Source organism: Astatotilapia calliptera, chromosome 9 (assembly GCF_964374335.1).
Source record: "Astatotilapia calliptera chromosome 9, fAstCal68.1, whole genome shotgun sequence".
In the NCBI taxonomy this organism is placed as follows: domain Eukaryota; kingdom Metazoa; phylum Chordata; class Actinopteri; order Cichliformes; family Cichlidae; genus Astatotilapia; species Astatotilapia calliptera.
This window is the reverse complement of record NC_137430.1, coordinates 22341126-22354239: the sequence shown is the minus strand read 5'-3', so window position 1 is coordinate 22354239 and position 13114 is coordinate 22341126. Positions and strand designations below refer to the sequence as shown.

Sequence of the window (13114 nt, the reverse complement as noted above, 5' to 3'; positions counted from 1 at the left end):
GACTTCGCCCAATATTGTAGGGCATTGGAGATTGCCAGTCACATTTCAGGGGTGACCTGTGCCACCACATGCCACTCTCTGGACACACCCCTGACCTAAAAGTCATATTCTGGCTATTTTGACAAAATATGGTTGCATTTCTTTTTAGGTTGGGCAGCATGGGCCTATTCTGATACCAAACCTTAATTAAAAAGTATGTGACTTCATTTTGAATCCTTTTGATATTTCTCTAAAAAAAAAGTTGAGGCTGTGCACACCACATTTTACGCAAACTCTCCATTTTACCTCTAAACCTTCTTCCTCTAAACCGACTTCGCTAACCTAATCACCTGACCACCTGCGCTGAAATCACGTGCGGCCTCATGGTCACGTGGTGTGCTCCTTCTCCACTTAGCGGCTGTAGAGGCGGAGAGACTCGGCAAACTGCCGGCGGAGAGGCTGAGTGACGGTGTGTCTCCCTGCGGTGAGCCGGTACTCCAGCAGGTAGGATGATTTAACCGCTCGCTGTCCTCACTGCGCTCATTTAAGAGCTGGGGGAGAATTTAAAGAGGCACAACCTGACTTCCCGAGTTTAAATATTGCCCCGCTGCTGCGGAGTGGTTGAAGGAGACATTTAGCTTGCTTGTATGTAACTAATGAGTCCTGTTTGATTCTGAGTGTCGCTTGTGGACAGTTGATATATCGAGTAGAAGTCAGCCTGTGCAGGATAATGAAGGTTTGTGACGCTAACGCGTTTTGTTAAATTATAATAAGCGCCGGTTTTGTCAGGTTAACCGTCAGCTGTGTCCTTAAACGCCTCATAGGTTTCACTACAGAAATACTAAACTAAAGCTGGGTATTTAGAGACCAGAATTTGAATGTAATCTACAGGTGCACGGAGCCTACTGCTTGGAGTGACTAAATGTCAAACATAATTATTTACAGCTACTTAAACGTGGGAAATTACTAAATTAAAAACAAACAAACAGTTAAAATCATTATTTAATTGAAATAAAGCCCTATTTGAATTTTCAGCTTCAGAAAGTCAAGTGAAAAACACCCATACAGTGTTGCTATGTTTCTTTTATGAATAGGTGAAAGGTTTTAATGAAAACAGATCTTTAACACGACCTTGGTCAAAACAACACCTGGCTGACTCACAATTACGTTGGACAGTTGGATGTAGTGAGCAGTAGGAACGTGCCAAGACAGGGAAAGCTAGATTTGTCCTAATCTTGTAAACAGGATTAACACCTCTTTAAGTCCTGTCACCCCATACAGAGAGACGGGCCAGGATGAGTCCTGGATGTGTATCCAGCCATTTTTGTAATCAACCAAAAAAGTAAAGCTTTTTATTATATTATTGTGTTATATTTGTATTGTGCCATAAGTTACATCATATTAATACAAATTGATTCCTTTGAATGAGGAAGACGCCCACACAAATGCTGACATTTGAGGCAAAAGCCTGTTGGTCTGCTGACTAATTTGCTGATGAGCTGTTTACCATCGTTACCAGTTAGTTTTTATTTAATTATTTTTGGATTTTTGCTGAAAAAGTTAATCATTATATTATATTTTAATTGACATTTCTGATAAGTGACTCATCATTTAGCATTTATGTTACCAATCCTAAGTATTTTATAGTGTTAGCTGTGTGTTTTTGACTCTTTTGGTGGACAAACATGTGTGGCAACGTGGACATTTTATTAATCAAAATGGGTAATCCCTTATTCACAAGGGATTCCACACTGGGTAGTTTCCATATGTTTGATTTGGGGGATTTGTTTGTTACACATCCTGACAGAAGCGATTTATGTCTCATCCCAGAATGGAACCAGAGACCTTTTGCTTGGTTGGTTAATTTGTAAACCTCTGCACTTGATTAATGGTATATTAAATTAAATTAAAGGTATATTTAAAAAATGATAAAGAGATGAATAAATATGAAAATAATTTAGTTCCAGCCCACCTGGAGGTGTAGATTTTTGTACTTGACATTATTCTTAGCATTTTCACATGTTAAGACCTTTTTTTTTTTTTTTTTTTTAAATTAAATGTGTATACGTGATTAGTTGTCCTGAATAGTCTTTCTGTTGTTTTTAAATGTCTCCCACTGGCAGAATAGCAGAGGTGTAAAGATTGTGAAACTGTGACTGAAATTGTGTTAATAAAAATATCAGAATGATGCTACTCTGTTTGTGCAAAGACTTCCTGCTAAGTTGAGGTTTTCTTACGTGACATGCGCACATGTGCTGTCTGCTCAAGAGCTGTCTGCCATATTGGATGAGATACGATCACTGGTTGCTAAGGAAATGCGTATTCCTCAACTGGTTGGCAGTGGTTACTGGAGGCGTCTGGCTGTTGCTTTGGTTGCTAGCAAATTGTTATGGTTATGTTTGTTTCTTTGTCTGCAAATACTCTCAAACAACTAGCCCAGTGGTAGCAAAATTTGGAAAAAGTACGACACAGATGAGAAATGGAGAAAGTTCCCCTAGTAGACAAGTTCGTCACTTACATTAAACTATGACCGCAGCAGTACGCTAGCAACCAAACCAATCACAAGGAGCTTTTTGGCCAACTTGTTGGGAAATACAGGTTTTTCCCTATCGACAGGTGGTTGCAAGGGAGTCACTAACCAGTCTAACTAACCAGGGCTTGGGTGACTGGAATGTTAGCATTTTCCAAGTGGCTGCCATCAACCTCTGGGAACCATGGTTAGTGAATACAATTTTTCCATCATGACCAGTGGTTGCAAGATGATTGCAGACCAGTCTAGGCCTGTGTGTTCATTTACATATGATTTGGCACGTGCAGTGCTGCTCTCTGAAATCCATTCATTTCTATTGCTTGCGCTGCACAATAATGGTTTCTTGCTGCGCAGTGCCAGCGTGGCGTACTCAGGGATGTGTGGTCAAAGTTTGACCTAGTTCGACTGTACCTTTGCCTGACCAATTAAAAACAAGTCTAGAAGACTATGAAGAAAGCATGTGCGTATCTGAGTTTGGTGAACTTTTTGACACACATTTACGTGGATAGATAGATAGATAGATTGATTTAATACAACACAAACTCTTGTAGAGGATACAAAGTCAAAGAGACATGTTTTGAAATGACAAGGACCAGGTGTATCTAGTACACGTATGTCATTTTTTGCGGCTGCTCTACAAGCGGAGCGCAGCGGCCAGCGCAACACAAACTGTCCTTCGCTCTAGCTAGCGGTCAGCGCAGCACATGCCCTCTGCCCTCTCGCTCTTTCATGTCTGTAAACACTCTCCTGATGACTTTATGGACTCAATCTCTAGTTTCACATCATAGTGAATAAAATGTTAAGTCCATATTGAAAATTATGTTTTAGTTTTGTTTTTTTGGTTGTATCTGACAAGTTGTTGGGCAACAACTTATCAGTTACAAGCTGAAATGAGTGTACAGTTTCACATCCTCGTTCACCTCTTGCTTGCCACATCTAGTTTTAGAACATATGTGTATTCATAAAGGCACTTTGTAGAACAATAGAGGATGTCCATCTTTTATGCTGTTGGTAGGTTTGAAGCAAATCATGAGTTTGGGTAGTTTTTTAATCACCTCCTAGTGGAAAATAAGGCTCCATATTGTTTTTGATTTGTATATTCTTGTTATGTTCTGGATGAATTCAGTTAATTTCAAGTCTGCACACTTTGGCCCCCCAGCTGTACAGAACATCATACCATTCTATCTTTAATGTGGGAACCTATGAGCTAGTCTGCGGCCAAATTCTCTGGGGATATCAGCCAGTATTTTCAGACTTTCAGTGCAGCCTGGGGATATCTGGGCCAAGACTTAACTTTCTGTCTGCAGGGAGAAAGCTTAGAGAAAAACTAATAAAGAGCTAGAGTATGGTGGCCAGTAAAGTAAATTGACAGTTTACCTACATGCAACCAGAGCCTGTTTAAATGTCACTAGGCTTTTGTACTTTTAATACATACCAGAATAATCAAATGTCTTGCCCCATATCTACATTCTGCAAATTCACATGCACATGTCTGTTTATAGAGCTTATGATGTGTGTGACGGAAGTGCTGTGGGAGTTGAACTCATTCTAAATTTGGTCATGTGCATTGCAGATAAAGCAGACGGTGGTCAACAGCACTCAACAGGGAGCTCTGATTGTTGTTTTTGTGTTCTCATCTAGACACTTCTGTTTTGAACACAACACGAGCGTTGCAGTTTTCAGGGTACAGCTTGCTTTGGTTGACAGTAGGACAGGAAGTCACAGGATATTACAGGAACTCTGTGCACACAGTGTAATGCTGTTATCGTATCATTAAACACCACGCAACATTCAGTAACCTTTGTGGTCTTCTCAGCACTGAACACCCAAGTTTGAGATACATTGCTGGTATTCTATATACATTCATGGTTTCCATAGAATGAGTAACGGCTATCTATGTCTTGTGCCAACAGATCAGATTTAGTTTAGTCCATGACCTACATTTGCATTCTTAAATATGAAATATTTGGATGGTGATGTGCTCTGGCACCTGTTGTTCTGCATAGTTTTTTCACATTTTGTAGAGCAAATTATTATTCAAACCAAAATCCATTGGATCAAAGTGTTCCCTGAGGGTGTTTTGCACTGCTTGTAGACACATTTCAAGCACAGGTTGTCCGTGACTGGGGGCCTGGTGCTGGATTATGTAAGTGTTTTAGCTAAGGCCTGGGGTAATTTTTCCCTCAGTGCATGTAGAAAGGTCAGAGGAGCTGTGCTGCATGGCACAAACCAGGAGCAGGCTGCTTGAGGAGGACAAGGGGGGTAAAGGAGGAGGGAGCACATGGAGTCCTCAGGAAGGACACCTGTAGAGCAGCGGGACCAGCGTCTGCACCTGAAGTCCCTCTGGACTCTAGTGAGTTGGGGTGCTGCTTTGACTTCTGTCTTACTGAATAGTATGAGCAAAGGTGGACTTTTTCACCTTTACTCATTTTATAATAAGAGTAAAGGTTGGTGTTTGTGTTTTTGTGGTCATTTATTTAAGAAATGCAGGAGAGAAACTGATGGATCTGTGAATGATACTGTGTTTATTTATTGGTCAGTCTGTATATCATTATTTCACTTGACTGTTGAGTCAGTGGAAAGGGAGAGTGAGGAAAATTCGTGTAAGACAACAGAAATGTATTGAATTTTCATTGATAACGAGGAATATTAGAAGGTGAAATTAGATTCTATAGAAAAATTAGTTGATTAAGAAAAGGGATTAAGTTTTCCTTCCTTGCTTTTTCCAGCCAGTTCACTGTGTGATCAGCTTCCCAGTAGGTATCTTATCTAATGTGAATATATCTACTCTTGTAAACCTGCTCCAGTCCTTTAATCCTAACTTCATTTTACTTTCTGCTGCAATCACTAAACATCTTTACGCTATCTTTAGGTTAGGTTCATGATACTGATGAAAAGGTCCTGATGTGCAGAATTAATGGCTGTAGATATGACTGGATCTCCAAAGGACCACATTTTGCGTTTTTATCATTTTCAGCTATTATCAGCAGATTGTAGTTCGCTGAGTATGTTTTTGGTCTAATGTCTAATCGCATTAGAGTTTAATTGGAACACTGGCTGCCGGTCTTAGAGGCTAAATGGTTTCAAAGTCCAAGCAGCTGGTAAGCATCTCGCATCTAGTCTCTTAATTGCTGTCCCAAACACAACACAATAACACTTTTTTTTTTTTTTTTTTTACCATTTAGGCCACACATATGAGAACTCCTTATCTGCATGTCATGTTTCCTGTTGCAAACCCATACATTAAAGCATCTGAACTCACATTAAACCGCAGTAATTGTAGGTGCTGAGCAACATGAGAACATATAATGACAATTGTACGACTTCGACTTACGTCCTGAAGGGATGAAATAAGGTTCAGTAAATACAAATTTGAGCTCTGAAAACATGGCCTTTGTTTGCTGTGGTGTTACGAACGTACATGAGAAAAGCAGGAAACCCCAAAACTGCATTAGCCGGAGTAATGACGTAATGTAACCTGGAAGTGTAATGTGATAGCTTGTGTACGAGGGACGCATGAGACAGTTCTGATAAATGTAACCACAACTGATTTTGTCAGTGATCTGAGTCAATGACATTGTATTTTTACATTGTCGTAGTGTTGTGTGTTGTTGTGTAAGAAGTTTCTTTTATTCATTGTTTACTCAATCTAGATTTAAAACTTGCACACCGTTTAAAATGTTTAAATCAAAGGCATTAACCCTATTTTACAGTAAATGCAATAAAATAAAATTAGTGTTGAAATCACTGCATATTATTTAAGTTAGAAATATCCTTAAAATGCATTTGGTGGGTTTTTCTGAAGTGACTTTTGTGATTATAAACAGCATAGGCCAGAGTTCACCTTCAAACCTTTTAACCTAATCCACTTGGGTGTGAACTCTCTTTGTCCATATACACATCATGTTTGAGCTACGATGAGTCCATAAATTGTAAATTTTATGCTTTTATTTTAAACTTTTAAACCATCACAGTACAAGAATTGTGTACTGCAGTGGTGGTAAGTTGCAGTTCTTACTTAGTTGTAATATATCCGACTGTCCACAGTACAGAGTCCTATTACACTGACTGACTTGTGCTTTATTATGCAAGCTAATACAGGGGTTGTGTTCATGGAAGACCTCGACTGAGAAATATCTTATTACATTTGGATTCAGGGATAATGTTGTTGTATGAATACCAGTAGAAAAGGGATCCCGCTGTGTTAACAGTTTACAGTTGACACAGTTTGGACTCGTGCTGCACTGCCTCTGTATTGGGTTATCTTTCAGCACCAGTAGATAGAAAACCATCAGGTCACAAATCAAATTCATCTAATGCAAAAAGGTTTTGCCTCATCTGGCCGTCTCTCCAGCCACAGCAAATGATATTGAATCGTCAGCCGGATGGACTATGTCAATGATCTTTGGGTTGTGTTTCAAATTAGATTCCCCAAACTTTACCAGCTCATGAGTACCACCTTTTCACATCTTATTATTATTGTTATTCTCTTTCAGAGGTCCTTATTGTAATAAGGGACGCGTTGTAGTGTCCTTTCGACTATTCTTTGAGATTCATAGCACAAAATGAAAACAAAGAACAAAAAAAGAATGATTTTACTTTGCTTAGCTTTGAGTCAGCAGACATGAATGACCTGAAACATTCAGAGAAGATTAATAATATGGCTGTTAATGACATGTCATTATAGCATTGATAAACTCTGGTAGAAATAAAAATGACTGCTTAACCACTGAGTCAAAATACCAGAAATGTTTTTCTAAAGTGATCTGTGACTAATATAAAATGCATTCCTCATGTCCCCTTCAACAATAAAAGGTGATGAAGCAGACATGAGGATTTAAAGATGAGAGAATAATATAATTATATGTATTTAAGGCTTCAGTGCTGGTGATGATTAGTGAGTATGATGTGCATAAAAAGTACAGAAATGTTAGTAAAAATAAAAAAGTTATGAATATCAATAAAAATACAATTGTGCTACCAGTGTGTAACAATGCATTTTATTTTCATTGTAGCATTTTTTTGAATTCTTAATTAACCTAAATTTGAGGTTTTATCACTCCTTTTTCCTCTAACAAAGTCAGGCTGACATGTCAGACAGGTTTCGCTTGTTTATGTAAAACTGTACATAAAACTATCACAGATTTATTGCTAGCTGTACAAACTGTACAAAGGTCTTTTCTAACTGCTTAGGATTGTTATGTTGTTAACACTCAAACTGGTTACAGAGAGATTAACTAGATGTGACCCAAGTTGGGTCCCATTGATTGTAACTTCTGCTCCTTGTGGACACAGAAACACTTTCAAAAACGTGCTCTCTGGTCAATTCTACATCAGCTGCCTCGGTGCTGTATCTGAGGCACTGATTAAGTCTCGATCGCCTAGGACTCTTTAAGAAAATGGGACAGAGCCACTGTGTTTAGGGACTGGCATGCATTTCCTTTGCAGGCTATTCTGAACAACAGGGGCCTCACGACAGGAACCATGTCCTAGAAAGACACAAAAATGACCTCATGATTTTATTCTGCTGTTAATCCAGACAATATAAGGGGTTGGAAGGTAAAGTGTAAATTAACGAAAGCTATTTTTGCTGACAGGTGAACACCATGAACTATGTGGGGCAGCTGGCAGGCCAGGTGCTGGTGACAGTAAAGGAGCTCTATAAAGGGATCAATCAGGCCACTCTCTCAGGCTGCATTGACGTGATTGTGGTCCGACAGCCCGATGGGACGTTCCAGTGCTCTCCTTTCCACGTCCGCTTTGGAAAACTGGGGGTGCTGCGCTCCAGGGAGAAAGTAGTGAGTGTCTGCTTCAAGTAGAAGTGCACAGGTGTAAAAATCTGCAAATGTGTGCGGTGAATTTAAATGAAAGCGTGCTTGCTCTGCTCTGAAGGAAATATTTGAACCTAAACATTTCGGTATCCTGGAGCAGATTTTAAAATAAATGTAAAACATGTCTGTTTAAATGTTAACAAAAACGACCATAGAAATGTTTTTAGATAGATCATAGATCATAATGGCTAATTTTATATTATGTGGGGTGTCCAAGGTTGCACAATGAACCTGTGTGTTATCAAGAAGCTGCACAATAGATTTTCTGGTCATCTGACTGCTCTTTGCCTCTCTCTTTCCATCTCAACCACATTATCATCCAATCCACTCTCTGCTTCTAACAAGAGCACACTGCACTCTCTCTATTTATAGCCTCTGTATAGTGGGTAACTGAGGATGGAGACAGAATACATAGACTAAAGCTCAATTCAGCCTCTTATTCCCAGCTGATCGAGCTTCATCCTCTTCAAAAACCTTGTCTTACATATAGAATGAGCCCGTCTGTTGTAGACTTGCAGGAAGGACTGACAGGAACAGGAAGTAGTCTGTGGTTGACTGAAGATGTTTTCACTTACTCTGTAAATCACAGAGAGGTTTAAAACATTTCTTACTACAAACCAAGCAGGAAAAAATAGAACACAGGTGTTAAATGCCCTGTACCGTGTGACAATTTAAAGGTGCTGGGAGTCACTTAATCAGCACAGCTGAGTTTAAAGTAGAAGAGAATTATGAAAAACATTTTTTTCATGGTTTAAAGAACAGGTTATTTCCAGTATTGGAGCAGATCAATGGAAAATTAAAAAATGAAAACCTTTATTTGAGTCCCTGGGTTCCTTCTGGAATTCCATGCATTTGTTTATGAGATCATCAGTGCCTCTGCTGATTCCCTGCACTGAGCACCAATACTTGAAGATGGCTTAAAAATGGAGGCCAATAATCACTAAAATCAGCAGATGACTGGATACCAGGAAAACACAGCTAACATTAACATTAGCAGGAGAAACACAGTTGTTTTTTCTTTAGTCTGACCAACTTTTGGTGAATGCGTGAAACAGAGCACTTACTGTACTTCACTGAACACACTTGGGTGTTAATACCAATAATTTGGGGGATTTAATGCTGAGAGCCTTTATGGCTTGTTTGTTTTAAATAATGGGCAGAAGTCATGGCGAGTAGTTTTCTCTGTGGCTTAACTCTAAAGCTTCTGTGACGACATGCATATTGTGCTTTTCTCATTAGGGTTTGGTAAAAAAATCTGAGGCCATCTGAGGAGAACAGAGTTTAAGCATCTTTTGAAATGTTGTTTGACTGCAGATTGATATAGAGATCAATGGAGAACCTGTGGAGCTACACATGAAGCTTGGAGACAATGGAGAGGCCTTCTTTGTCCAGGAGACGGAGCAGAATAATGTGAATTTTACCCACATAATATGAATAAAATTGAGCTGAATTATCTATCGTTGCTCTTTGTACATGTATTTATTTTTTTTCTCTGAAACAGGAGATTGTTCCAGCCCATTTGGTGACCTCACCTATCCCTACAGAAGAGCCTCTGTTCAGGAGCAGAGAATCCAGATGTGGGGGAACAACAGCAGAGACCAGCCAGCCCCTCAGTCTGGAAGAGCCAGTCTCTGTAAACCTCCACCCCTGCTCCAATTCAGCTGGTAAAAAGAAGAAGAGACGCAGGAGAAAGCACAAAGCTGAGCCACGTAAGGAGGAGCAAACGACGGCGTCTGCAGCCGGGGAGCTGGAGCTGTGTGATCTCAGTTCAGATGAAGAGCAAAATGCACAGAGTGGACGGTGAGGAGACATGTTTACTCTGAAAATTGAAATTTGACCTGTTCTTCAATGTAACTAAATTATTCATTTGTTGTTTCCTGTCCTCAGAGCATCTTCACTGTCTGCAATGAAGGAAAATATGGACCACAGACAGCATTCCCCACTCACCGCCCTTGAATGGGACAGCTACCCATTCTCTGATGGCGACTGGTCGCCCTGCACTACGTATGGCCTTTTCTGTTTCGTCCATTCAGATGTTTACAGAGTTCCTACAAGCAGAAAGATCAAACACTTACACATTAAATCAGACTGGGCTGAATAAAACAAATTATTCCTACAGCATCATTAGAGCTTTTATTTTTCTTATATCAGGGAGGTGCCTGAGCCCATGTCACCGAAGAGTGACTCGGAGCTGATGGTGAAGCCGTCAGAGAGCATGCTCAGGACTGAGTCGCACATGCAGTGGACCTGGGGGGAATTTCCAGAATCTACCAGGGTAAGAGTCTAAAACTTGGACTAGTGCTAGTTCATATCATTCAGTTATATAGATAGATAGATATCGATAGATCTAGAGAGTTGCTGAAAAATTCTAAAAGCTATTTATTGTGTTCAGGTCAACAAAAAGGAAAAATGGGAGCCAAAGACTTTGACCATCACTCCCTCAGAGAACACACACTTCAGGGTTATTTTGAGCTCTGAAGCCATGGAGGAAGAGTCCAGAGGAGGACGGGGAACAACAGATCCCGTTTGCAGTATTGTAAAACCTGAGCCCCGAACCATCAAACCTGATGAATGTAGCTGCAAAGCGCAGCCCCCTGCTGCTTCATCACATGGTGCAAACAATACAGAACCCAAGCCAGACCTTTCAAGTTTGATATCGAGCAGCTTTACACCAGAGCCCTGCCCAAGCAATGCTGACCTCAGTGCAAAAAATGCAAGCAAGGCCAGGTGGACATCTTCATCTCCCAGCCGCCAGGACAGCAGCTCGACTGCCAGCGCAGGTAGTAACCAGACCGGAGACTCTGCAGCTGTTTGTCCTGATCCAAGTGCCAATTCAAAAGCCACCGACTCACCCATCAAGAGAAGGGGTAACACTTTTACCTTAATCTGAAAATGTCATATATACTAAAGGAATTTGTTTAAACCTACAGATTTAATATAGAAAAGTTTAAACAAATCATTAGCAGGAGAAAGCTTTCCTGCAATTTCTGATGCAGAAGCATGTCTTCTTAGAAGTGTGGGAGAATTGTTTAGATGAGGAGGAGGGAGGCTTTGAATCTTTCATTTCATTTTATTACAAAGAGAGGTCCTCCCTTACTTGGTCCCCCCTGGCACAGTATAATATTAATCACAAGGATAAGAAAAGACTACAAAAAGAGACCCAGCAGTTCCCTGTTTTTGAGAGAAGAGCTACTAATAAACTGTTAAATCGGTCCCTGAAAATGTAAAGCAAATATCATAAGAAACAATCCATAAAAATAAGTCCAAGATGAGAAAAAGTTGAGAATTTTTCAGAGACACTCTTTCTGACTTGAACCCATTCAGAGTATGTGAATGCTGACAGGAAGGATGTGGTTTCTGTTCCGGCCTGAGTTCATACTCTGTCTGGGGCTGCATTTTGTACGCGAAAGTGAAGTGAAAAAAAAAAAGTCAGCAATTTCAAAGAAGTCAACCCTTTGTTTTCATTTCACAAAGTTGTGAGGAAGAGGAGCCAACATCAGGGACCAGAAGATATTTACCTGGAAGACCTCACCGCACTCGAGCCTGACGTTGCTGCCCGGTACTTTCCAAAAAGGTACATACCTGGAAACCCTTTCAGCTACCCTGTTCTGTCCTGCACCCTTAGACATGGTGAAATAAACACTGTATACTTTTGAAACACAAATATGAAAACTACTTTCTGATTTTAGTGTCTAAACCTGCACTCTTGTTTCAGTGAGTCAGAACAGGTCAATAAACACTGGGTGGAGACAGGACAACGCTCTGGATCCCAGTCACCCCAGTCAGTGGGGAGTGCAGCAGCAGACAGTGGCACTGAGTGTCTGTCTGACTCTGCTGGAGACCTGCCTGATGTCACACTGTCACTGTGTGGAGGCGTCGGTGAGAACTCGGAGATCTCTAAAGGTAGCTGTAGCTTTCCCTCCCTGGAAGTCTGACTCTGACACCTTGTGCTTGTGCCCTCTGGATTACGTGCTGGATCTCTGCCAGTGTGTCATTTTCACTTTGGGGAGGTTGAAGGCAGGCAAATCTGGTGTGTAGGGCAGGCCAGCACCCAATGACATGCACCGTCACTCTAAATGTTGTCAAGATGTTACAGTAGAACTCCTTTAGTAGGAATAACCGTCTCACCCTGAAGGACAAAGTCATTGTACGCAGCCGTGAATGTCGAAAAACAGCGAGCATGCTCCTGGTTGCACTTGTTACCTGTTGACCTGCCTTTAGCCTCTTGAGCTAAAAATTGAAGGTTTATAGCCAAGGACACATGTTTAACACAGAAGTTTATGTTTGAGGAAAATGCAGATGTGCAAGAGGTCAAACTTTAATTTTCCATATCAGTTATTAAACTTGTGCGAAACAAATAAAGCTTTGAATTATTTTGAAAAGAAAAGCAGGGTATATATGTTTTTCGCTTACAGCTCCTCTGCAATATTAGTTTGCAGTATGGGTTGGCATCTTTATTTTTAGTGTGGCTCAAGATGCTCTCTTTTCTTCCAGAAAAATTCATGGAGCACATCATAACCTACAATGACTTTGCAGAGAATCCAGCAATTATTGATAATCCTAATTTGGTGGTCAGAATTGCAAACAGGTGAGTCCTCCTGCTAACCAACAGGTGCACTGTTTCATCAATGTTTTTTATAATCTTTGGAACATCCAGGTGTTATACCTCCTTATATTTCAGGTATTATAACTGGACACTGGCAGCACCATTGATACTCAGTATGCAAGCTTTCCAGAAGAACCTGCCAAAGGTATCCTTTAGTGTAAAGTCTTA

The 13114-nt window shown here is 40.4% G+C and overlaps 1 protein-coding gene across 1 annotated transcript in view; it reads left to right on the top strand.

Moving 5' to 3' along the window:
* Positions 1 to 351: 351 nt before the first annotated feature.
* The window catches only part of LOC113029155 (phosphatidate phosphatase LPIN2), an 18569-nt gene continuing 5806 nt past the window's right edge, over positions 352 to 13114 (top strand). The window contains exons 1-11 of the mRNA XM_026179829.2: positions 352 to 483; positions 8107 to 8307; positions 9655 to 9750; positions 9842 to 10140; positions 10228 to 10344; positions 10492 to 10615; positions 10733 to 11207; positions 11815 to 11914; positions 12056 to 12243; positions 12835 to 12928; positions 13022 to 13091. Coding sequence (XP_026035614.2) covers positions 8116 to 8307; positions 9655 to 9750; positions 9842 to 10140; positions 10228 to 10344; positions 10492 to 10615; positions 10733 to 11207; positions 11815 to 11914; positions 12056 to 12243; positions 12835 to 12928; positions 13022 to 13091 — 1755 coding nt within the window. The 5' untranslated portion in view covers positions 352 to 483; positions 8107 to 8115. The remainder of the gene's footprint in view (positions 484 to 8106; positions 8308 to 9654; positions 9751 to 9841; positions 10141 to 10227; positions 10345 to 10491; positions 10616 to 10732; positions 11208 to 11814; positions 11915 to 12055; positions 12244 to 12834; positions 12929 to 13021; positions 13092 to 13114) is intronic.